The 26,949-nt window shown below is 43.5% G+C and overlaps 1 protein-coding gene, 1 long non-coding RNA gene and 1 pseudogene across 3 annotated transcripts in view; 1 reads left to right on the top strand and 2 right to left on the bottom strand.

The window, feature by feature from the left end:
• LOC131511048 (zinc finger protein 426-like) overlaps window positions 1-19,996 on the bottom strand; it is a 35,037-nt gene extending 15,041 nt beyond the window's left edge. Inside the window, exons 1-8 of one of the 2 annotated variants that reach the window (XM_058728864.1) lie at window positions 19,071-19,996; window positions 15,205-15,271; window positions 12,273-12,370; window positions 11,690-11,775; window positions 10,934-11,060; window positions 9,489-9,569; window positions 8,878-8,960; window positions 5,713-7,552 (exon numbers count right to left, since the gene is read on the bottom strand). In XM_058728864.1, coding sequence (XP_058584847.1) covers window positions 6,287-7,552; window positions 8,878-8,960; window positions 9,489-9,569; window positions 10,934-11,060; window positions 11,690-11,775; window positions 12,273-12,370; window positions 15,205-15,271; window positions 19,071-19,086 — 1,824 coding nt within the window. In that variant the 5' untranslated portion in view covers window positions 19,087-19,996 and the 3' untranslated portion in view covers window positions 5,713-6,286. The other variant, XM_058728868.1, reaches the window with a different exon arrangement.
• LOC131511086 (uncharacterized) lies at window positions 19,991-20,818 on the top strand. The gene is made up of 2 exons (XR_009261337.1): window positions 19,991-20,078; window positions 20,442-20,818. It is a non-coding gene; the product is annotated as an uncharacterized LOC131511086 (long non-coding RNA).
• Window positions 20,819-21,169: 351 nt separating this feature from the next.
• Window positions 21,170-25,718, bottom strand: LOC131508635 (zinc finger protein 639-like; annotated as a pseudogene).
• Window positions 25,719-26,949: the final 1,231 nt, after the last annotated feature.

Here is a 26,949-nt window from a genome sequence, read left to right as displayed (position 1 = left end):
AGATCGCACTGATATCAGGCATTCTTCTCTTCAGGCATGGTTATAAAGTTGCTCCCCTAATCACGTTTGCTGTGGTTTTCATTGGATGGCCTTTGTGCAGTTGGTAAAGATCTCTTTAAACAGGACTAGAGTACATCTACTCAAGACTTAGTGGAGGGGAGTGGGAGGGAATGGAGGAAATAAGTGAAGGGGATTAAGATGTACAGTCTTCCGGTTGTAAAATAACTGGGACACTGGATATAATGTTCACAATAGGGAATATAAGCCAATCCAACATTGTAACAACTTTGGTGACAGATGGTAACTAGACTTACTGTGGTGACTATTTTAGGATGTGTGCGTTGTATAGGATATATATATCAAATTGCTACGTGGACGCCTGAAGGTAATCCAGTATTGTATGTCAGTTGTTCATCAATAAAAAGTGAAAGAAATGTCCATGTACATCATGCAACGTGCTTTATGCATACATTGAATTGATGTCTCTTGTTAATGTTTCATTAATAACTGTAGAAACTTTTAATTTTTATATAGCTAAGAAGTCTGGTTTGTTTTTTGTTTTTGACCAAGAGAGTTCTCGAGTCAGGGAGAAGGGAAAGGGGAGAGATAATCCTACGCAGGTTTGATGGGGGGGGGGGCTTCATCTCACAACCCTTGGGATCATGACCTGAGCTGAGGCGCCCCTCCCCTTATTTGTTTTTGGTTACACTGGACGTAATGGTAAACTCTAATCATTGATTCCTTGTGTTTTCAATGTAATGACAATTTTATAAATCTTTCATATTTTGTTCACATATATATTTTTGTTCTTGCTTTGTGAAAAACCACTAACACTGGGCATTCTTCCCTTATTCAGGAATGGTTCTAAAGTTATATTTGCTGTGATTTTGAGTGGGTTATCTTTGTACAGTTAATAAAAGATCTTTTGAAATACTGATTTAAAACATATTTCATCCAGGCTTGTTCATGTGAATCGTTAAATGTTTTGTACCCATCTATTGAACTGATACCTATTTTGCTACATTAATGTTTCATGTTTATTGCATAAATCATTAAATTTTATATAGGCAAAGAAGTGTTTTTAATTTTTCTTAAATATCATTGAATGTTGTTTTTTTAATGTTTATTTTGAGAGCAAGAGAGAACAAGGGCAGGGGGGGCAGAGAGAGAGAGGGAGAGAGACAGAGCATCCCAAGCAGGCTCTGCATTGTCAGCACAGAGCTGGAGGCGGGTCTTGAACTCAAGGAACCATGAGATCCTGACTTGAGCTGAAACCAAGAGTTGGACGCTTAACCGACTGAGCCACCCAGGTGCCCCCAAAAAAGTTTTTAAAAATTATATATGAGGGGGGAGCCTGGGTGGCTCAGTCGGTTGTGTCTGACTCGGTTTCGGCTCAGGTCATGATCTCACAGTTCGTGAGTTCAAGCCCCACATCAGACTCTGTGCTGATGGTGCAGAGCCTGCTCAGGATTCTCTCTCTCCATCTCTCTCTGCCCTTTCCGCACTCTCTCAAAATAAATTAAAAAATAAACTTAAAAAAATAAAAAAAATTATATACGAGGGTGCCTGGATGGCTCAGTCAGTTCAACACCCGACTTTGGCTCAGGTCATGATCTCATGGTTTGTGAGTTTGAGCCCTGCATTGTTGCATTTGCCGCTGTAGGTGTTCAGCTTGGGGTTAATTGCATTGGTGGTAACATGTTTACCTAATTCTTGGGATCATTGCCTCTTTGTGTTAGATCTGCACATTTGAGTAATCTATCACTCTTGCAGTCGTTCTAGGGTCACATAGTTACAGAAAGTCCTTCATCTCTCAGCTCAGTGTAGGCTACTTAATGGTCTGTTGGCTCTATCTGCAGGCAACGGGGCTTGCCATTTGTGTCTCCATAACTGAAAGAGCAAACATCCCTTTAAGAGTGTATAGACTGTTTTCATAGGTAAAAACTGTCTTGTATGGGTCCCTGGACTGATGGGTTCTACCTCCAGAATCATAGTCAAGTGGGGTTGACACCAGTCACATGGCTGCTACTAGGTCTGCATTGGAGTCTGTGCTATACTGTCCCGTTGTCAGGGCCATCATCCTTTTTTGGACCCTGGTCAAAGGACGTCCCTCCAAGACCTTGGCCAACACCAAGACAAGCACTCTCTTCAGGGTCCAAAGATGGTGGTAACATTTCTAGTTGTGCGACTAGGCAGGCACAAATGGCCCCAGACCACAGCTGAAAGGGCCTGGAGCCAATTCACAAGGCTACTTAGGGCCCACAGCCATGACCAAGTTCTGCAGGCCTGTCTCAGGGGGTACTGATGGGCAAGTCTCCCCCAGGGTCCTAGGATGGGCAGGACTCCTCCTATATCGTGGCCTGGTGCCGGGAGCTGGGTTGTAGGCTACTTTAATATCTGCAGTCAGACCAAGGTTAGTAGGCCTGCCTCCAGGCTCACAGATGGACACATGTCCTTCTGGATTCCTCTGTGGGGAAGACCACAGCTAAGAGAGGCTTCAGGTGGGGGGCGCCTGGGTGGCTCAGTTGGTTGAGCTTCCGGCTTCGGCTCCGGTCATGATCTCACGGTTTGTGAGTTCGAGCCCCGCATCGGGCTCTGTGCTGACAGCTTGGAGCCTGGAGCCTGGAGCCTGGAGCCTGGAGCCTGGAGCCTGCTTTGGATTCTGTGTCTCCTTCTCTCTCTGCTCCTCCCCCGCTCATGCTCTGTCTGTCTCTCTCTCTCTCAAAAATAAATAAGCATCAAAAAAAATTTTTTTAAAAGAGAGGCTTCAGGTGGGTCACCGGCTGGCTTGCTCAAAGTCTGCATCTCAGAGTGAGGTCAGCAGGCCTGTTACCTGAGAGGCATGGCTGGATGTGTTTCCTTCCAGGGCCTGAGTGATGGTACTGGTCACAAGGCCAAATGGGGCTGTAGCGAAGTCCACATGACAACATGGCTGTTTCCACATGTGTAGCTGGAACCACAGCCAGTGAGCCGGCCATCTGGGCATAGGTGTCCCTTCTCAAAATGACCCTCCTAGTTTGTGGACTCTACTCGGGTTTTGTAGTCTCCTACCTGGATTCCAAAACTTCCACAGAGCACTTTTGTTCATGGAAGGCTGACTGATTATTGTTGCTGTGGGGGGATCCAAGTGGGGACCTCATATTCTGCCATCTTGCGTCCCAGGAATTTCAGTGCATTAATCTTAAGGAAATCTTAAGTTAACTTATCACATAACTAAATCAAAGCAAAAGATGGCTAAGCCAGTAGTATCCAAAATGTATTTGGTCACTTTTCAGTCATTGCTGCATATGGTGGTGAGTATGTGTGTTGCAGGAGAGGAGAGAAGCAGGCTCTCAAACTGGAGAAGTATGTCCTTGACTTATACCTGCATCAGTACAGACCAATGGACACACGAGTAAAACTGACCTCTGATATACTGTTACCAGTGAGGTGTTCTGTAGGCTCCTCAACTCACCCTTTCCAAGATGAAACTGATGTTTTATCCTCCCCACAATTTTCTTCCTCTTATTGCCATCAGTGTAAAAGCTAACACTTGATAGGAGGACGACAGAAGGCAAAGAATGAGGCAGTATCTCAGACTTCTCCTATGCAACATACTACATAGAAACTCCTAAGCAAACTACCACTCAAATCACATTCCTACACTGGAAGTTGAAAATCACATCCCTGTTTCTATGGTAGAATCCACTGCAATCACAAGCTATTTGTGGGAAATGGGGTAAATGAGAAGATCTCTGTAAGAAACATCATAATTGCATGAAATTATACATGTAAAACAGGATGAACAGTTTTGACATGGCCAAGGACTTTAATTACAACTGTAGTAGCCTTTTCATGCCCCTTCTTCATGTGAATAATGCACCCAAATAAATGCACTTGAAGAGTATCAACATTTGAGAGGGCAGTTGAGGAAAGCAGGCCAGCACTTGATGGAAGTGTTTCACATCTAATGTTGGCCATGTCAGGAATGGCTACAGGAAATCTGACCAAAGAATTTTGGAACTGTAATTAGGGAAGAAAGGTAACAAAGGAACTACTAAAGAGGCTGTTGAGAAACAAATACAAAGACAAAATACAAGCACGTCATGGGTGCTCTGGGAACAGAGGAAATGAAGTTTCTATTACAAGAGAAAAATAACCACAAGATTTAAATCCACAACATTTGCATTTGGGGCCCACAATATCCTCTCGGTTCTGAGACCAGTGGCCCATCAGGGCCCACTCTCTTAGGTAAAGACTTCCCAGGGCCCCCATCACATCCTTTTCCTCAGGCTGTAGATGAAGGGGTCCAGCATGGGGGGTACCACAGTGTAGATCACTGAGGCAATCAAGCTTCTCTGGGAAGAATGGTTCCAGCAGAACTGAAATACACTGCCAGGCTTCTCCCATAGGAAAAGGAGGTCACAGCAGTGAGACCCACCAGGTGGAAAGTGCTTTATATTTCCCCATCTAGAAGACATTCTTATTAAGGAAGAGACAATCAGACTACGAAAAGAGGATCCTAATGAGACAAAAAGTCGGCAAGCGTGGTTATTGACAAACACAGATGTTACTGATGAGGGTATCAGATCGTTGGAATGAGGACAGGTAGGTTTTGCATCATCCAATGATGCCACCGAAGGCCAGCGTATTCTATACTGCAACCCACACGAAGCAGTGAAGCCTACACCCCCACCTACACCCGAGAGAATCACTTCATATCCCAACCTCCTCCAAACATAAACCTAAGACAAATGTGCCCAGGTCACTTCTGATCAGGATCATCACTACATTTGACTCGGCGTGTACTCCACTGGTTTAAACCCAAACGAAAATGACATGAAGCTGCTGTGGCCTCCAAGGCCACCCACAACAAAACTAAAGGCTGCTCAAGGGTCACGAGTGTGTGAATGTGTCAACTCAGTACGGAAACAAGGTTCTGGTGGATTCTGCGTCTCTATCCAAAGGCCAATTTGAAGAACTGCCAGTGGTGGCAGCAACTACTTCAGATTATCAGGACTTGCCATATTCACAAGGTTCTCTATCTCCCACAGATGAAAGGATGAGAAACTAGCCAGCAAGTCATGTGCCAGCTGCAGCTATTTCTAAACACAGGCAAACAACATAATTGGCTTCTTCCGGGTTGTGGTGATCTAGGAGCTCTGTTCCCCACCTCTCCACACACTGAGATTGAAAGTATTTTCTAACCCAGTACTGGGTGTGTAGCTCTCTTTGCAGAGCTATGAAATCTGGGTGTATAACCCTCACCATTTCTAAAGTCTTTTCTGACCCAGAAAGATCAGGTGTGAGACAGAACCAAGAGCATTTTCAGGAAATTTAAAGACATATACCACCCCCACACCTTCACCTCCATGAGGCACCATCAGTGGACTCTCTGAGCAGTGAACTAACTACTTCAAATGTTCATCGTCTTCACGGTATTAGACAAGGTCCACGTGACCAGACAACCCGGGTGGCTTGAACAGCATTAAGTCTAACGGTGGTAGTCTCACCTGGGACCAGGCTGCAACCAAGGTGTAGAAACTAGACTAGCAAAACTCTCAGGGGCAGGAAGCCAGACCCTTCCCCAAAATGGTCAGGGCAGAGTGGCACATGTTCAGAACAGATATATAAACCCATCCTATAAGCTGAGTTCCACGTCTGTTACATTTAACCACTTCACTGTGTTCCTCCAGCGTGCTCTGTAGGAGACTGGTTGCCTTCCCACACTGCTTAACTTCACGGGGCATCTAATTAGTGAGTTTTTTCATGTATTCAGTGGGACACCTGGAGACTTTTCCACATTCCTCATATTCATACAGCTTTCCCCCCGTGTGGTGGTCATGTTTTTGAAATCAACTGGGTAACAAATTTGGTCACAATTATTCTGTACATAATCTATGGTACATTTTTTAGGTGTTACGTTGTGACCATGACGTGAAGGCTTTCTCGCACTCCTTTATGTCTAAGGCGTTGCTCTGCGGTATCAGTTTTTACGCATGGAGTTTGGCTTGAGCAAACAGTGAACGCCTCCCCTCTGTGTGTACACTCAAAAGGCTTCTCTCCAGTGGGACTTCAAATGTGTATTTGCAGTTGTGCAAGTGGTGTAGGCTTTCTCACATCCCGTACACTCACAGGGCTTCCCTCTACTGTGAGTCTGTATACGCTTGTGAAGCCTGGAGGACCAAGTGAGGTCTTTCCCACATTCCTTACATCAACAGGGCTTCTCTCCAGTGTGGATTCTTAAGTGTTGAATCCAGATGAAAGCAGCAGTGAAAGCTTGCCCACAGTGCTTACATTCACAGGGTTACTCTCTAGAGTGATTTCTCAAATGGCTATGAAAATAGGAGAAAGTCCTAAAGGCTTCCCCACATTCACCACATTGAAAGGGTCTGTCTCCAGTGTGAGGTCTCAAGTGTTCATGAAGATACGAGGAACTACCAAGGGCTTTCTCACATTCACCACATTCATAGGGCTTCTCTCCACCGTGAGTTCGTAAATGTTTTTTAAGGACCGAGGGCCAAACGAAAGCTTTCCCACATTCCTTACATTGATAGGGTTTCTCTCCAGTGTGAGTTCTCAAATGTACACTAAGTCGTGAGGAATTAGTGAAGGCTTTCCCACATTGCTGACATTTATACGGCTTCTCTCCAGTGTGAATTCTCAAATGTTCGTTAAGAATTGAGGAACTACTGAGGGCTTTCCCGCATTCCTTACATTTATAGGGCTTCTCACCACTGTGAGTTTGAACATGTTTACGAAGGACCGAGAGCCAAGCAAAACGTTTCCCACATTCCTTACATTTATACGGCTTCTCTCCAGTGTGAATTCTCAAATGTTCATTAAGAACTGACGAACGACTGACAGCTTTTCCACATTCCTTACATTTATAGGGCTTCTCACCACTGTGAGTTCGAACGTGTTTACGAAGGAGCGAGGGCCACTGGAAGTGTTTCCCACATTCTTTACATCGATAGGGTTTCTCTCCGGTGTGAAGTCTCAAATGCACATAAAGACGGGAGGATGTAGCGAAGGCTTTCCTACATTCACTACATTCAAAGGGTTTTATTCCAGTGTGAAGTCGAATGACATGATTGTTGAGGCACTTGGAATCTGCATAAGATTTCCCACATTGTTTACATTCATGGGGTTCTTGAGTGTGTGTCTGCACATGCTCAGTATGGCCTGCTGAGAAGACTGAAGCTCTTATAAACGGCTTCCATTCATCGAAATCTCCTCCAGTGTGAATCCTCATGTGCGCCTGAAAATGGGAATGATTAATGAATGTTTTCCCACAGTCGCTGCATTCCAAAGACTTCCCTGCCAGGCTGGTTCTCTCATACATGATAGGTGGAGTCAGGCACAGGATTTTACCACACCGATTCAACTCAGAAAGCTTCTCTCTAGTAGAGTTTTTCTTTTGCGGAGTAAGGAAGCCATTGTGATACGGGTTACACTCAAAAGCGTTCTCTCTATTTTGAGTTCTCACGTGTGCCTTAAGGTTGAAGTGCTTCCTCAAGTCTTTCCCACTTTGCTCACAGTCAGAGAGTTCTACTCCATGGTGGGTCCTCTCCTGTTGATGAAGGGATGAAAGATGATGACAGTGTTTTCAGACTGATAAGTTTCAACCTTATAATGCTAAAAACATAAGGACTCTTACCACTTTTATTTTTTATTTTTTTTTAATTTTTTTTTAAACGTTTATTTATTTTTGAGACAGAAACAGAGCATGAACGGGGGAGGGGCAGAGAGAGGGAGACACAGAATCCGAAACAGGCTCCAGGCTCTGAGCTGTCAGCACAGAGCCCGACGCGGGGCTCGAACTCACGGACCGCGAGATCATGACCTGAGCCGAAGTCGGCCGCTTAACCGACTGAGCCACCCAGGCGCCCCAACCACTTTTATTACATAAATACAGTTCCTGTTGATTTCTTTCAGGTTAAACCAGGGAATTCCTCTGCCAAAAACTGATGCCATCTATTCTACTCTCATGATCATTCCAGTAAAAATTTATTTATTTATTTATTTATTTATGTTTGTTTGTTTGTTTGTTTGTTTTTGAGAGCACGCACGCGAGTGTGAGCAGGGGAGGGGCACAGAGAGAGAGAGACATAGAATCTGAAGCAAGCTCCAAGCTCTGAGCTGTCAGCACAGAGCCCAACTTGGGGCTCAAACCCACGAACTGGAAGATCATGACCTGAGCTGAAGTTGGACGCTCAAATGACTGAGCCACCCAGGAGCCCCTAACTTTTTTTAATGTTTATTATTTTTGAGAGACAGAGTGCAATCAGGGGAGGGGCACAGAGCCCAACGCAGGGCTCAAACCCATGAACCGTGAGATCATGACCTGAGCTGAAGCTGGATGCTTAATAACTGACCGAGCCACCCAGGCACCCTTCTAGTAAAATTTCATGAAAATGTTTAAAGACTCAATGACAAGTTATATCTTGGGGAATGTGTACTTGTGGTATCGAGGAAGCAACAATTTTCAAAAACAGATTTAGATTATAAACCCTAAATCATCATATTCAGAGTATCTCTGACTGCTTTGTCTTTGGTCAATGCCATTTGTCTCAAATATCTCCAAACTGCACTGAGTTTTTATAACAGAACTACCAATCTTTTTTGAATGCGGAATAGAAGAAATATCATAAAAAGGGGTGTCTGGGTGGCTCAGTCAGTTAAGCATCAGATTTCAGCTCAGGTCATGATCTCATGGTTTGTGGGTTCAAGCCCTGAGTCAGGCTGACAGTGTGCAGCCTGCCTGGGATTCCCTTTCTCTCCCCTTCTCTCTGTCCCTCCCCCGCTCGCTCTCTTTCTCTCCCTTAAAATAAATAAATAAACTTAAAAAAAAAAAAGAAAAAAAAAAAGAAAAGAAATATCTCAAATCAGTCTTACTTTTTGTATTTCACTGGCTGTTTTTCCTCCAAAAAAATCCTGGTGAGATGCTAACCCTTTAGTCTGAAGTCCTGTCTCCCATTCTGAAGTAAAACAAAGACACAGATTCAAACATCTGTAGAAATAAACCATAGGCTAAACAATCTTAAAATAAGACTCAGTTTTATTTTCATATTAAAATTAGTGAAATAAGAAAGAAAAAAGATTGCATCAGTTTGTTCATGGGAAAAATACAACGAAAAGTGTGTGGGAACACACTTTAGTGGCTTACTAAAAAATAACTTTCTGAAAACCAAATATGATGTGAAACTATCAAAATATTGTCCAGGTAACATAATATGATCAAGTAGACACATGAAAAACATGTGGACAACAAGGACACGCCAAAGATAAACCTGTAGAAGAATCAGGTCATTTGTGACATCACAGAAATTTTCAATAGAAGACTGAAAGAAGTTCAAGGTATCCCAAAACATCAAAGACAAATGGCTTCAGCCCTGAGACAAAATGTATCTTAAAAATGTTACACATTAAAGTTGCAAAGATGTCATACCTCAGATTGACCAGTGACATGCTTCCCATTCACCAGTGATGTCTGTCACCACACTCACCTTGCAAAATACCCTGCTCCACTGCCCTTAGCTCTTGTTGCTCCAACCAAGCGATCAGCTTAGGTTTCGACAGTTGATATTCTGTCCACAGGAAAAGGTACGTTAATAGGAGAGACTCACGCAAGAGATCACAAGGCTTCTGATGAATCCAAAACTATATTTCTTTTTTTTTAATGGTTTTTTATTTACTTTGAGAGACAGAGCACAAGCAGGGGAGGGGCGCAGAGGGAGAGGGAGAGAGAGAATGAATCCCAAGCAGGTTCTGCACCGTCAGCGCAGAGCTGGACGTGGGGCTTGAACTCACGAACCATGAGATCACAACCTGAGCCAAAATCAAGAGTTGGACATTTAACCGACTGAGTCACCCGGATGCCCCTAAAACTCTTATTTCTTTTTTTTTTTTTTTTTAATTTTTTTTTTTTAATGTTTATTTATTTTTGAGACAGAGAGAGACAGAGCATGAACGGGGGAGGGTCAGAGAGAGGGAGACACAGAATCCGAAGCAGGCTCCAGGCTCCGAGCTGTCAGCACAGAGCCCGATGCGGGGCTCGAGCTCACGGACCGCGAGATCATGACCTGAGCTGAAGTCGGCCACTTAACCGACTGAGCCACCCAGGCGCCCCCTAAAACTCTTATTTCTAATGAAAGCAGTGAAATTATTCCAAAGGACCAAAAAGGCAAATGCTCCCTTTCTGTGACAAAAAATCATTATCTCTGACCCCTGAAAGCCAAAACAAATGCACATATATATTTAAAAAGCATAAGACAAAAAAAAATAAAAATAAAAATAAAAAAATAAAAAATAAAATAAAATAAAAAGCATAAGACATTTATTCAAATAGGAAATAAAGAAGGGGCACCTGGGTGGCTCAGTCGATTAAGCATCTGACTTTGCCTCGGGTCAAATCATGGTCTCGTGGTTTGTGAGTTCGAGCCCTGCATCAGGCTCTGCACTGTCAAAGCCTAGGATTCTCTCCCCGCCCCCCCACCCCCTATCTCTTTCCCTACCTTTCTCTCTTCCCTCCCCCTACTCTCTCTCTCAAAATAAATAAATAAACATAAAAAAAAAACCCAAAGGAAATAAAGGAGATAAGGAAAGGAGATCTTCCTTTTCTGATGGGGAAATCACTAGAGCAGTGGTCTCAAACGTTGGAGCGCATCACAATCGTCAGGATAGCTTACTGAACATAGAAGATAGGGCAACAACCCCAGCTTTATAATTCAGAATGTCAAAAATGGAGTCTGAGAATTAAATTCTTAGCAGAGCGATGGTGTTACTGTGGGCCCTACAGCCACATTTCCAGAATACCCACTGCAGATTACAGCCCATTAGTGCAGGGACTATGCATCTCCTATTTCCAATTCTGTTTCAGATTAGGTATCACCAAGCCTGGAAACACATTAAGTACATGATCCATATCAGGAATGGTGGCAGCCTTACTTACCTACTGTGACCAGGTTCTCGTAGTTCTCTAGCATCACGTTTCTGTATAGGTTTCTCTGAGAGAGGTCCAGTAATATCCACTCCTCCTGGGTGAAGTCCAATGCCACGTCGTCAAAGCTCACTGCAATCTAAACCATCACACCGGGGTTGGCCTAAGAAACATCCCCACCAACGTTCACCAAAAAACCCCAAAGGAACACGTTTTTTCAGGATGGGAGACTCAATACCGATGCAGGGTTATGAGATTTCTCATTATCATCTCATGGTTCTGTGGTCCTAGGTACTCTTCTCTCGATCTACACTCACTCACTGCTCGCCTGCACTCATATGGTTTTAATGTCACCTTTTAAACATGAGTTTATCTCAGCATAACCAGAGTAGGAGCTCTCTTCTTATTTCCCTCTATTGCAATAGACTTCTGAGCACGCTACAGATTCTCGATAAACAGCATAAAATGACTGAATTCTTTAAGAAAAGGACACTTACATCTTACCATGTCAGAACACACAGCAAGGCGGAAGCCTGCACTTGAAATCCTTGAGTTTCAGGATTGATTACTGAAATACTGAGACTCTTTTTCACTGTAATCCCTTTTCAATGAATTTCCACTTCCAGGGAAGCTTCAATTTGGGACTCAGTCCTTGCATGGGGCTTTATTTGCTTTAGGAAGCTCAGGACATAGATGTGCCTAGAAGGAATGTGTCCACCTGGTAGATGTAAATACGGCATTCTGTTGATTGATGTGATTATTTCTTACCTGATGATAATTTTTCAGCCAGACAGCCACCATCCTTTCTGCCTCTGTGTTTTCCTCATGAAGGGGAAAATGATCTCTAGAAAGATCTCAGGGAAAAAATAACACTTAGATTCTTAGAATGCAACACAAGCATATCTCCCAGAATCACCCACCTGAAAGTCATTCCATCCTATTCTGAGATTCCCGTATATCCCTACACACTCAAGAAATCTCATGCAAATACACACTATTGCCATAAAATACCAGAGTAGCCCAGCCACACCTGAAGCCACAAAAAGAATGTGCCAGACACACTGCCCATGTAGAAAGGGGCCACAGTCTTATTTTACAGGTATGGAAACCCAATCCCTGGGAAATCTGATTCTTTATTTGCCCAAGATAACAGAACTCATCAATGGGACTATGCAGCACCAACTCCCAAAGCACACACACCAGGAAGCTGACTTAGAGAACAGCATTCTCTGGCAAATTTTAGTTCTAATGAACCAGCAGCCTAACTGCTTAGGCCCAGATCCCTGGACCCTATATTGTATAGGGGTTACATTTAAGAATCCTCTGAAAATGAGAATCAACAATGACTTACCATGGGTCAAATCAATGGCTGCCATCCTGGGACACTGATGGTGAAATCTGCCTGGTGCGAAATCTGATGCCAAGATCACTTCAGTGCAACTTAAGAATCTAAGTAAATATGGCAATTTTCATTACTCTTGACACAGGGTTAACTGGAGTCCTTTCCACATCAATCATTAATCAGCAAGCATTACTAATCCATCAATCAAACATCATACATTAGCTCTCTCTCTGCAGATGACATATGTGAGATTCACTAAAAATGGTATAATCTATGGAATGAAAGTCAATAACATCGATTACAATTTCCTGAGGGTATGTGACACATTTTCTCACTAGGAGCTCTATGTATATCAGCTCACTTAATTATCATAACAATTCTCTACAATAGGTATCATTAGCCCTACTTAAGAGCTGATAAAGTTAGAGATACAGAACATTAATCATTTGTCCAACACCTTCCAATTAGTAAAAAAGAGATCCAGAATTTAATGTAGATAGGCTTGTCTCTAATGTTTGATCTCCTGAGGTTCTTATTCCCAAATAATAATCAGACATCATTTTAGACTTGCATTGTCCATTTTGGTAGCCAGCAGCTACATATGCTATTGAGTACTTGGTAGGTAGTTAGTAAAACAGGATTTTAAGTTTTATTTATTTTTATATTTTAAATGTAAAACTCATTTGCAGATTCACTTATTAGAGAACTTAAATATGGTTGGATAAACTTACATCTACTTTCTCAACTGTATTTATTACACGATTCAAACACATATCAAGTACATGTCACAAAAATTTTATGTCCAATGAATTCTGACTACTTGGTATGACGAAAAGAACTTAAAATCAATTTTTATATGGGTTACATGCCGAAATATTTTGAATAGATGGGATAAAGTGTATCTCCTTTTTTTTTTTTTTTTTAATTACAGGTATAGGAAAGCTTTGTTCATATACATGACCTACACATTTGTATTTCCATTGGACAGCACTGGCCTAGAATACTGCTGGATAGTACACAGAGGATAAAAATGAAGTGTTCTATTTGGTTAACACCCTTGGGCTTCATTTGATGGAGCTTAGAGTGGCTTGGAGCCCTGAACCTCCTTTTAAGTTATCATAATGGGCTTATTCCTTCATTCTTTCCACAAATAATTAAGAAATTGTGGTCTTGTGCTAGGCACTAAGTAGAAAACAGTGACATATACAGCAAATGTCCCAGGGCTTAATGGCCCAACATTCCAAAGAGACAAGACACTCAATTATAAATGGATTCATCCAATCATTGTTGCAAAAATTCAAACAGGTGAGAAAATCGAGTATCCTATATACAAACACAAATGTATACACGAATATTCTGGATTTCTTTTGGGCAAGGTAAGGACAAACAAGGCAAGTAACCATAAGCTATTCTAAATAACCCAAAAAGATAAGAAAAATAATGGTGGAAAGGTTTTATAAAACTCAGAAGACATTACAAGTATTCAACAGCCTCAGTGGGTCCTAATTGAGGCTCAGTTCAATTAAGGTTTATGGACTTCGTCTCACCCCGGCAAAGGAGCAATGTCAAATCAGACAGCTTCACACTGGTCTATTTAGAAGTCTTCCTGGAGAACCTCCTTTTCCTATTATCACTTCTGTTTTTCACCAAGTTTTTATGTCATTTTTATTCCTTTTTTTTTTTTAACTTTTAAAAAAATGTTTTTACTTATTTTTGAGACAGAGAGAGACAGAGCATGAGCAGGGGAGGGGCAGAGAGAGAGGGAGACACAGAATCCGAAGCAGACTCCAGGCACGGAGCTGTCAGCACAGAGCCCGACGCGGGGCTTGAACTCACAGACTGTGAGATCACGACCTGAGCCGAAGTCGGACGCTTAACTGACTGAGCCACGCAGACGCCCCTTTATTCCTTTCTTAACAAGGCTTCCTACTCACTTTATCTTTTAATCTGATACAGTTCAAAGGATAACTCCTACGTTAAAACTTAATAATTTCTTAATAAATTAAACACAGAACAGCAGCCCAAATGCTGATCTACAGAATGCTATCCAAGTGATGACAAACACTGGAAGTTCCAGTTTCATTACCATAAACCAAAATAACCCTCACAACCCAAGATACTTCATTCTATCCATGAAAAGACCAGAACCCTGAAATTACATGCTGCCACAAATACTGCATCTCAAATGCTTCGTACAGATTGCACTTACTGCCAGGGGTCTCAAACTGAAGTCCTTTGGGCTGAACAGACCCAAATGTGTTTACTTTCATGCCACACCTGTACATTTTTCCTTTTGGTTTTTCTTTTTAACTGAGATATAAGTGCTATGCAATGAAATGCGTAGATCTTAAGTATTCTGAGGATGAGCTCTGACACTTATGTTTACTCGTGTAATGAGCAGTACAAGGAAAATACAGAATATATTCATCTCCCCAAAAAGCTGTCTGACAGGAGGATCCCCTTTCTTTTGGAGAGCTCTTTGCATATTAAGGGTAGCATTACATCTGCTTGAAGAACATTATTTTCCAGTACATGTCACGGGGCCTGGCTCATTGAGGGCACCCGGTGATTGTTGACCAAGACCACTAAGCTACTTTACATCACTAAATGTGTCTCCATCTAGATTACACTTAAAGAACAGTCTCTAACAAAGTATATATCCCAAGTGTTGGGAAATGCAGTTAATTATTCTAGAAATACAAGCGTATGGGGATCTCAGTCTTCTGAGCACTTACCCACCAGCCAGGAATGTCTGCAAATTGAACACTTATTTCCTGTGGATACCTGGCTTGTCTGCATTCCAAATGCTTGCCCAATGCCTGCTGACCACCTCTGCCCCAGGAAACCCAGCCAACTTATTCACAAGCAATGGACTGCAATGATACCTTCACAAATAAGATGTGACCCAGTCTTGGGGAGAAGGCACCCCTACAAATCTTACCTTATTATTCTGTTCAGTTCTAGGATAGAGTGCTCTTTACATCTTTGTAAACTCTTCCCATGTAGATCTAGAAATCAAGGAGAGATTTTTGTCTCCTGATCATACACCCAGACTTATACAAAATTGAGACGGACAGTGACTGCAGGAGGTACACTGGTAGAGATGAGATGTGGAGATTCATCAAGTGTGTGACTTCATCAAGTCTTTGTTCTGGAGCCAGGAGCTAAGCTCCCTGACAATGGGAAAGACATTCAGCTGCGTTATGAAAATCAAGCTATCACCTGTAGCTCATTGTGAAGATAGGCAAACAAAAGCACTTGCTTGGGAGTCCAAGTAAATGCTATGTTTGGCTGCTACCTCACTAGTGATGAGTACAAGGATTCTTATGGCTGGACTTGCACACGAAATGACATGCTCAGATTTACTACGACAAGCTCAATTCAAGTTCTGAGAACCAGAAAGCTTCAAGACAGCTCTTAAAAAGCACCTTTCTTGTGGCCACGGGACTCACACTGTTGAAAATCAAACAGGAAATTTAATTGCACAGGTAAAAATAACACAATTAGAATGGCTGTCTCAACTAGTTGTTCGTGTGAAAATTAGGGCACTGATGAGAGAGGAACGAGTACTTGAAAAGTGGAATGGGGACATCTAGTCGGACCAACAGGAAGCTCACAATCTTGAATCCGTAAGACACTGACTCTCCCATATTAGGGAATTATCCTGCCCTTTCGTTTCTGAAATGAGCCTTCCTCTGCTTAAAAATACTGAGGAAAAATCTCACTTGGGGTAGAAGTCTTGGAAGCAAATGCTCCTCCTCAAGACCCACCCAAACTACGTGCTATGCCCCTGGTGACATAAGTAGTTCAGTTCACTATCCACAGTAACAGGAATACAACACAGTGCAAGATAAAATAGCTTGCACAACAAAATAGTTCCAACGCCAGTAATATGGAGAAGAAATCTGGGTACCCTACGGGAGAAACAGCTGTAAGCATGCCAAACCTAGAAGGCTGAAATACAACAAATAAACTGGGCCAAATTCATTGACATGGGTGCGCTTTTTAGACAGTCTGGGTTTAATACATTCTAGCTCATGGATCTGGGGAAAGCTCTAACAGCTTAGATGGCACCACAGACTCATTGGTGACCCACATACCAGCAGAAAGAGTTCACATACCAGCAGAACTCCACAACAAAATGTGAAGGAGCAAATCCTAGGGAGATGGGAATGTTGCAACGGATTTATCATGTGTGATACACAGCCCCCATTCCCCATCCCATCTTGAGGGAACAGAACACTCTTTCCACAACTTTATTGAGAAACAGGTAAGTGGAGCACCTTCACCCTTGAAGCCTAAGTGGTTATTCTCCTCTATAGGTCAGGTATGATTGTAGGTGATATACCATCACTGAGATGGACTCCCTGATTTCAGTAGGAATGAGGAGGACCCAGAGTAGCAGAAGTCAAGTAGGCAACACTTAACTATCAAAGACAAAGTGGGCACATGAACTGTCAAGACCAGTGAGAATGAAACAGGAAATCAGAATGCTTTGTTCTGCAGAGATCTTTAGTGGTGGCTAACTAATCGGAAACTAATTAGTCCCTTGCAACGAAACAGACAGGCAGCCTATTATAGCAGAGGTCAACAAACTTTCTCTAAAGATCCATACAGTACCTTTTAAGCAAAGCAGGCCAAATAGTCCCTGTGCTATATTTAACTCTGTCATTGTGGTTTCAAAGAACCAATGAATACATTTAAGTTTGTATAAAGCTCTATGTACAAAAAAATAGCTGGAGGGCCAGATTTGACCCAGGGTCCACAGTATGCCAACCTGTGTACTAGAATTTTACTTGATGTCTGTAAGAATAAGTCTCTAATAACCAAAACTCTGACTTGACTCACCCCAGTGGAAAATCACAGCCCACTACCCAACTTCCAGACATAGACAAATTAAACTTAGAACCCCTTCAGCAAAGGATTTTGCACCATCACCACAATCCATACTATAAATCTTCATACAGATCCTTCATATAAGCATTCATGAGAATGACTATACACGGGGGAAAAGAAAATACTATTCCACACCATCTCTAAGAGGACACTAAGTACTAAGGATCCAATATATCACTGTGGCACACCACCAAGTCAAAGTGGAGGCTGATGGTCGATAACTTTTTAAAAAGTCTTAACTCCAGGGGCGCCTGGGTGGCGCAGTCGGTTAAGCGTCCGACTTCAGCCAGGTCACGATCTCGCGGTCTGTGAGTTCGAGCCCCGCGTCGGGCTCTGGGCTGATGGCTCGGAGCCTGGAGCCTGTTTCCGATTCTGTGTCTCCCTCTCTCTCTGCCCCTCCCCCGTTCATGCTTTGTCTCTCTCTGTCCCAAAAATAAATTAAAAAAAAATAAAAAAATAAAAAGTTGAAAAAAAAAAAGTCTTAACTCCAATGAACTCAGATTAAACCCAGCTGCAGCAAGCTACCACTCTGTGGTTTTCTTTCCCCAGCGTCTAAATGTGTAATTGCAATACAGACATTCTTGGCACCTGGCAGAATTCCCTTATCTCTGACCTGTAGCGTAAGAACCATTATGGCAGGAAAATCTAAAAGGAGGATCCTGGAATACCCCACCACTGGACATACTCATCCAGAAATAATACAAACACTGCTGGGGGAACTGCAAAGACGAATGCCAACACCCAACGCACCCAAGGCCCGGAAGTAGGGGATTAGCCTTGAAGAAGTGAACGATGGACAATCGCCTCAAGGCCAATTCCAGAAACCTAAACTAAACCTAAAATATACTGGGTTGACATGTTTTGTCTATGCTTGTTGTATTTATTTATGTGCATGTGTTTATTTATATATACTATGTACTACACACACACACACACACACGCCTTTCACTTTTCCTATGTCCTTCCTGTTTTGCTTAATATACAAATTATTACAGGGTAACATTACAATTTAGTCTTTAGGTAGCTGATTTTCGTGGCATGGGCCTTACTGACGTACATTCCTGTGGTGTTTCAACAATACCCCCTTCTCTGATTTTGTAAGCAGCCAGTAACAGAACCCGGTCTGTTTTAGAACCTGGGATTTTAGAACCCCAGAGCCAGCTGCTCTTGCAGCTATGTACTACCTCTGTCCTTTCAGACAAAAAGTCTACTAACTCTATACTGAACCCAATTACCACTTTCTAAAATTCCAAGAAATAAAGAAAACATTTAAACACACCATGGAAATAAAATCACAAATAGCATTAAGTACAAGTTTTCAAAGAACATGTGACTCTTCCAAGTCAGTATTATGAAGAAAAAATGGCTCTGATCTAGCTTTATTTTTTTTTTAAGTTTATTTATTTATTTCAAGAGAGAACACACGTGCCAGCCGGGGAGGGGCGGACAGAGAGGGAGAGAGAATCCCAAACAGGCTCTATGCTGTCACCCCAACAGAGGGCTGGATTTCATGAGCTGAGCTGAAATCAAGAATCTGAGGCTTAACCCACTGAGCCACCCAGGCACCCCTCTGCTCTAGCTTTAAAGAGGCTTAGAGACATAAAAACTTGTCATATAAACCTTGATTGCATCCTAGATCCAGAAACATCCAAAAACGTATTTTGAAACAATGTGAAAAACTTTAGTTTTTACAGGGCAGATATTAGATAACATTTTTCATTTTCTTGGGTGAAATCAATGTATTATGGTTTTAGTAGCACAATGTCCTTATATTTAGAAGATGCGTTACTAAGTATTTGAAGGTCAAGCATCATCTACAATTTATTTCCTATTTACTCTCAAACAGTCCACTGAAAAATACATTTATCTAGAAGAAGCAACCACGCAAAATGCAAAAATGGGTGAACCTACCTGAACGCACATTCATAGCAGTAGTTGCTTACATTTCCTTCAGGTTTAAGCTTTTATGAAAGAAAAATGCCTTTCCACTAAATGGAAAACAGTCCAAATGCCCTGTTAATGGGAAATCCAGTTATTCTGAAAATGGAGTATTCACGCCTCCATTCTTTTCTCCCGGACTCCCTGGCTCGCAACTTGGTGGGAATGGACAGGCTCAGGAGGGTCTCAGGAAAAGCGACGTGAAAACGGTTTCTCTTTAGTACAAAGACCAGTGGAGCACGTGTGTATAACTAGGTACTGAAACATGCACACTACACACAGCCGAGAAAGCATATCACCTGCCTAAGACAGTGTGTCCCGAAGAAAAGACGAGCGCAGACAAAGCCACATTCTCAGATAAAACTGCCTCTTCCCTTCCCCACCGAAAGGAAACACAGGCCCCGCTGACCCAACTTTCCAGAACGCTCACCGGCCGGGTCCCTGAGGCTGCGAGTAACGGGGCGGAGTCTGGGCCACTCCCAGCAGCAGAAACTCTTTTCCTTTGGGACAAAAGTCACAAAGGCCGCTTGCACGCTGCAGGACAGGCGAGCACAGTGGCCACGAACACCCCGCGCACGCGCCCTCCCAGCAGGACCACAGCGGCTCCGCGCCAGAACCGCCGGCCTCAGCGGCCTGTCGGGAGGTCTAGGCGGATGCGAGCCGCGCGGCCCGGCCGTTAAGCAGGCCCATCGGCGACCCCGACTAAAACCGGCCTTGGACTCCCACCTCCTGCCTCCCTTCACGCCTTCCCCACCACGGCCGGCCCACGTCCGACCGCTACCAGCCCAACCGGCTCAACCCTGCGCCAAGAAGCTGCCGGAGACCCCGGCGAGCGCGTGACGCCACTTCCGCTTCCTGCCGGGAATCGAGGGGCGGGACTTCCACCTCAGACGGCGGAACTGGGCTTCCCTCGAGCGTGGGCTTCGCGCTGGGCCTGAGGCCTGGATCCTGCCCGGAGGACAAGGCTGGGGCCCGAACCAGGTATGGGGGCGCGGCTACGGGCGGGGGCGGGGGCGGGCGGGGGGCGAGGCCAGTTCCCCGCAGGGCGCCAATGGGTTCACCCCACAGCTTGTGCAGTAAATGGTTTCCTGCCGGCCTCCTTGCACGTCCCTTATCGTTAAGCCCGAGAGTCCATCACATAGTCTGTCTACCGCATTCAGTCCATCCCGTCTCTAGGCCTTGATTTCCTCATTGTCATTTACGTTGGACACGACGCTAAAGTCTAGTCGTTGATGCCTTGCTTTCATTGTTATGACAGTTCCTGTAAATCTTTCCTTTTTCTGTGTCAAATATGCATATCTGTTTTTGTGAGATCGCACTGATACCAGGCATTCTTCTCTTCAGGCATGGTTATAAAGTTCCTCCCCTAATCACGTTTGCTGTGGTTTTCATTGGATGGCCTTTGTGCAGGACTGAGGGTCACATCTATTCAAGAGTTAGTGGAGGGGAATGGGAGGGAATGGAGGAAATGGGTGAAGGGGATAAGAGATACAGTCTTTGAGTTATAAATAAAATAATGAAGACTAGAGATATAGCGTACCCATATTTGGAATATGGTCAATGTAACACTGTAACACCTTTGTATGTTGACAGATGCTAACTACACTTACTGTGGTGACCCTTTCATGATGTGTATGTATATCAAAGCGTTATGTGTATGCCTGCAACTAATCCAGTATTGTATGTCAATTATTCTTCAATAAAAAGAGAAACATCGTTTTCATGTGCATCATCAAATGTGTTTTATGTATCTATAGAACTGGTCATCTCGGTTGCTATGTTAAAGTTTCATCTTTTATTTGAGAGAGAGAGAGCGCGGAGGAGGGTCAGAGGGAGAGAGAGATCATCTTAAGCAGGCTCCATGTCCAGTTTGGAGCCCAAATGGGGGGCTTGATCTCAGGACGGTGTGATCATGACCTGAGCCAAAATCGAGTCAGATGCTTATCCAACTGAGCCACCCAGGCAACCCTAATGTTTCATCTTTTACTGTACAAACATTTGTTTTTTTAAACATCCCCAGAAAACTCAAATTTATTATTTTACATTAACATTATGGAAGTTAAAGAAAGTAATCAAGTTGTCTCATGGACTTGAAGGTGACTTCTTAATTCTCTCTCACTTCCTAAACCCCATAAAGCAGTCACTACATTTATAAGGTAAGTCAGCTTAGTGCTTGAAATCTAGATGACTATTAAATTCTTCAGTTGGTCTTGTCGAATATTCACCATATTGACATAAATTAACCCCTTCAGATAAATGTGAATTCAACTGTTTGCAATATTCTAGCATCCTTGAAAAGCCTTTCCCAGTCATCACAAGCATGAGGAGAAATTTAAGTATCCCTGTAGCAACACACCTGTTAACATTTGCAAGAAGTCTCCTCCAAAAACCACATACTTGACATACAAAGAAGTTTTTACATTTGTCAGGGGTAATTTTGCTGAAGAGGCTGTAGCTGTCCATCTTCTCCGTGGTTATATTTATGATTAACTCTTTAGTTATGTCCACTTACCACATGGGTGTGGAAGTCTTCTGGATCGACTGTTTCATGCTCACAAAACTGACACAAGTACCATTCATCACAGCTGTGCTCCCGGAAATGTAGGTCGAGGTCACTGCATGAGGAGAACTGTACATTGTGCAGCTCACACCAATAAAGGTGGTCAATAAAATGGGTGTCTGCAGTGTGCTGGCTGAGGTTCTCAAAAATCACTGTTTTATAGTCACAGTATCAATAAATGTAGGGCTCATCTTCACGCAGTTTGCGTGTTCGATCAGAAGCACATTGGTAGAGAAACTGTCCTTGCATGCTTGACACACATCTGAATCAGTACACTTATGCTTCAGGATCATATGCTGATTTAAATCAGGAAAATATTTGCTGATAGGGTTTTGGGAGTAATGGTGGGGTTCAGAGCCAACAGTCAAGAAAGACTTCTGGAAGATGTCTTTGGTGCAAAACAGTGATTTTATTAATGCACAGGCACAAGACCCATGGGCATGAAGAGCTGTACTGGGGTCGTGATGGGTAACTCATTATATATCCTCAGGTTGGGAGGGGGTCAGGGATAGAGAAAGTCTCTAAGGTATTTTGGAAGCAAGGTTTCCAGGATCTTGAGGGGCTGGTTGTTGTTAGGAAAACATCATTTATTACTGTTAGTAAAACCTCAGCCATGAGAGCCTTCAGATGTATATCAGGGGCCATATGCTTGGAGTGTAATTTCCAATATATACTCAGGGGTTAAAGAAAAAGGAGGCTTGCAAAGGAATTTTTATGTGTTTAAAGAGACTCACAGGATCCTGGTTGGGGCGGGGCAAACAGGATAATGTTAAGCCAAGATACCCTTTTGCCCCTAGCAAAGTGTCATCATCAAGGCAGCTGAGCTCCTAGAGGGAGGTCACTCTGCCTGTTTCAAGGACTTGTCCAGTGGGCTGTTGGCCATAAGGGAATTTAATTTTTTTTTAATTTTTTTTTAACGTTTATTCATCTTTGAGAGACAGAGCATGAGTGGGGAAGGGGTAGAGAGAGGGAGGGAGACACAGAATCCGAAGCAGGCTCCAGGCTCTGAGCTGTCAGCACAGAGCCTGACGCGGGGCTCAAACTCACGAACTGCAAGATCATGACCTGAGCCAAAGTCAGATGCTCAACCGACTGAGCCACCCAGGTGCCCCGGGAATTTGATTTTTCCTTTGCCTTAGTTTCCCACATCACCATGGCAAGCACTTAAACCCCCCTTACATCTTGATGAGGGTGATATTAGGGCTCCAGGAAACAGAGTCTGTAGGTTTCTAGAGATTAGGCTATGGATAAGATTGCCTTTTTCTTGCAGTTTACTAAGTTATCTGTAAACTGAAGGAGACCCCTGTCAGTTTAACCATTTGTTTTCTGTCCTTTTCCTTTGCTCTTAGGCAGCCAGGAGTGTCTGAGGACCATCACACATATCCCACCTGGGGGAGGGGGGGGGAGGGGAGAGGTGCTGTTAGCCTGTACTTTGCCCTCAGCTTGCCTTATGCTCCCTCATTACTGTTGAACTCACAAAGTTCACATTTCTAGATGCCACTGCTATTAGCTCTCAGTAAAGGCTACTTCTGCTGGGCCATCACATTCAAAGCTTGGCTCTTGCCAAGAATTTTGGAAAGCTTAGCTGGAGTCTCCCCTTCAGTTTGATTGTGGAGACTATCAAGGAATTGTTTTCTGTCTCTATATCATAATCTTCAGAAATTGCATGCACTTCTGCAGCAATTGGAATATCTTCAGCAGTGTGAATTTCTATAGGACTCTGCTCTTGAGTTTGTTGGTTGACTGATTCAGGTTGTAAAGGGCAAACATAGCTAGCCTCCTGTAGTCCAAGAGTAAACTATGACCTATGTAAGCTTAGAAGGACCACAGACTGTGAGATGCTGAACCAGTGTTTGTTTTGGGCTTTCTCCTGTTCCCAAAATATTAGTTCTGCTTAAAACCACATTTGCTGAGTTACTGAGAGATAAAACTCCCTCTTAACTGCTTGTTTGAGCTTCTGTAAACCTGCTTGGCGTAATCACCCTTCCCCATTCTCAGGCACCGCATTCTGTTCGAACTAGATAGAAGACTAATATTGTGAACAACATGATTCGGCATTCAACTAGCTAGAGTCAACAAGTTATATTTTAAAATTCTTCAGGACTGTGTGATTGGTGCCCGCCTCATATTTTAAAGACCTACAACACTGTGTGATTGGTGCCCGCCCTTTCAAACTGCCACCCTTTGCTACCCGAGTGGTCGATACAGCCTTTATGAGACATTCCCAAAGCTTGTTCGGGGCCAGACTTTCAGGACCTGTTGTATTTCCCTGTCTGGCCTGGCCATAATAAACTTGTTTTGATCCTGTTTTTGCTTTCCGAAGTTCATAAGTGACCACGACCTGTTAGTGTCAGGCGTTGGGCGGGGTAAAGATAGGAGTTAGAGTCAAAAAGAATTTTTGCAGGTTAAGGCTTTATTGGGAACTAAGGTTCGGGGCGAGGTTCCGTGACTCAAGGAGTGAGAGGAGTCAGGGAAGTCGCCCCGGGTATGGTGGGGTAGGGTTTTTAAGCTGCAGCAGTTCCGGGTTTAGGTTCGGGTGGGTCTTTCTTTCGTGCCAGGTTGTGCTGTTGCTCAGTAACTGGTTGACCTTCAGTTCGTTCTGGCGAGCTCGAGCTGCTCGGGGCTTTCCGTTGGGTTGTGCTGGCGCTCGGTGATTGGTTGCCCTTCAGTTTCTTCGGGCGCGCTGGCGAGAGGGCTGTCCCCTTCCAGGGACATCCTAACACGACCTACAACAAGGTGAGTCACACACTCTTCACAAATTTCAGTATCAGCAGATTTTTTTTGTGGGGAAGGCAGTGTGGTCTAGAATTCTAAGTAGAGGACTGGGAGCCAGATAGTAATGGTTTTTCTTTCTGGCCTTGATTCCATCTGTAAATTTTAGGAAGTCATTTGATGTCCCTCTATCAGAATCATCATTTTTGGTGTCAAAATAAGTTTGGTTGTCTCATGGAACAGACACCAAAACAATGGCCAGAAAAAATTCCATTGAATCCATCTGCAATTCTGCAGTTTTTACAAGACTATCTGCATTTCCTGCTTGGATTTAAAAAGTCTCTTCAAACTGTAGATTTTATTCAGATTTTATAATTTTCTTCTTAAACATATTTAACGGCATTTAAATCTCTCATCTGAATGGAATTTATTTTGACATGTAGTGTGTGATAGTGGATCCAGTCACATTTTTTCCTCCAGAGAACATGGCTAATTGTTTTAGGACGACTTATTGATAAACCGTTTGGCATACTGATTTAGAATTCCATCCTTATTTAAAAAACAATTATTATAATTTTTTTCAATGTTTATTTATTTTAGAGAGAGAAAGACAGAGCATGAATGGAGGAGGGGCAGAGAGAGAGAGAGAGAGAGAGAGAGAGAGAGAGAGAGAGAATCTGAAGCAGGCTCCAGGCTCCAGGCTCTAGCTGTCAGCATGGAGTCCAACGTGAGGCTCGAACTCACAAACTGTGCGATCGTGACCTGAGCCAGAAGTCGGACACATTGGTTTTGAGAACTCTTGTGTACTAGTAATATATTAATATATTTATGTATGTGCGTTACGCACTCTTGATTATGGTAGCTTTATATGTTTTAATGTGTCATGGTAAATATATAATGTTAGGTAATATTTGTTGTATGTTATGCAGTAGGTGTTCAGCTTGGCCTTCTTCACAGGTCAGCTGGTAGTGTATGCAGACAGGTGGGATTAGTATTAGGGTCTGTGCGTTTGAAGGAGCAAACACTTCTTTCCATCTAATTTAGAGGCTTCTTTCACTAGATAAAGATCTTCTGCTGGGTTTCAGGGATGGTGGCTTTGCCTCTGGGATCATAGTTGAGTGGGGTTGGAGCCATGTGATACCACAGCTCCTGGATCTGTAGAAAGGCCTATGGTTGGAAATCCTATTAATAAGGAAAAGGACCTTATCTGGGTCCTGGGAAGACAGGACTGCCTCCAGGACTTTGGTCAGGGCTGGCACAGGGTCTTCAGGGTCCACAGGTGGCAGTGGTGGGGTTTTGGAGTGGTGGGGGGTCCAGAGCCTATTTCCAAGAAAGAATTCTTGAGACATCTTGGTGCGAAAAAAAAAAGTGGTTTTATTAAAGCACAGGGACAGGATCCATAGGCAGAAAGAGCTGCACTGGGGTTGTGAAGAGTGGCAGGTTATATACTGTGGAGTTGGGGGAGGTAAAGGCAAAAGGAGGGCCTCCTGAAGGACTTTTACGTGTTAAAGAGGACTCACAAGATGCCAGGGGTCTTGCTATTGTCAAGCTAAGGTTGTTTTCCCTCTAGTAATGCATTAACATTAAGACAGTAGGAAGTTGCTGGAGAACTGTTATACTCTGTATTTGCCTCAAGCATTTGTTACTGGGCTGCTGGTTATAAAGAAATTTAATTTTACCTGTCATCTCCTTCTTGCCTTTGTTCCCCCTATCACTTTGGAGGGGAGGGTGATATCAGGGCTCTAGGAAACTGAGTACACAGGTTTCTGGAGATTGAGCTATTGATAAGATTGCCTTTTTCTTGTAACTTACTAAGACATTTGTAAACTAATGGAGATTCCTGTCCTGTTTGACTGTAATCTGTGTCAGTTAACCATTTGTTTTCTTTCCTTTCCTTTGTTCTTGGGCAGCCAGGAGTGCCTGTGGAATATTACACACATCCCACCTCGGGGTGGGGGGAGGGCAGGGTTTGGTGGGGGGGGGTGTTGTGCTAGCTTGTGCTTGACCTTCAGCTTGCCTTATGGTCCCTCATTAGCTTGGCTATTTTCCCAGTTGTGTGGAAAGGTATGGCTCTCTCACTACCATGTGTGAATAGCTCCACAACGCAGCTCAGAGGGGCTGCAGCCATGTCATAGAGCTGCCTTAGGTTCCACATCCATGACCGAGTCCTGTAGGCCTGCCTCAGTGGGCACTGATGGATGGGGCTCCCCCTCGGTCCCTCTGTGGGCATGATTCTTCCTACGTCATGGCAAAGAGTCTGGACCTGGTCTGTGGGCTGCTTCAAAATCTACAGGGACACAGATGGACACCAGTCCTTCTGGATTCCTCTGTGGGAAGACCACAGCTGAGAGAGACTAGAGCTGGGTCATAGGCTGGCTCTTGAAGGTCTGCCTCTCAGAGTGAGGTCAGCAGATCTGTTACCTAAGGCATGGATGGATGTGTCTCCTTCCAGGGCCTGAGGGATTTTGCTGGTGCCATGGGCAAATGGGGCTGTAGCCAAGTCCACATGGGGTTATGGCTGTTTCCAGGTGTGTACCTGGGACCACGGTCAGTGAACTGACCACCCGGGCACAGGTCTAC

The sequence above is a fragment of the Neofelis nebulosa genome, chromosome 4, assembly GCF_028018385.1.
Source record: "Neofelis nebulosa isolate mNeoNeb1 chromosome 4, mNeoNeb1.pri, whole genome shotgun sequence".
Classification (NCBI taxonomy): domain Eukaryota; kingdom Metazoa; phylum Chordata; class Mammalia; order Carnivora; family Felidae; genus Neofelis; species Neofelis nebulosa.
The sequence above is the reverse complement of the archived record's forward strand: the minus strand, read 5'-3'. Positions and strand labels throughout refer to the sequence as shown.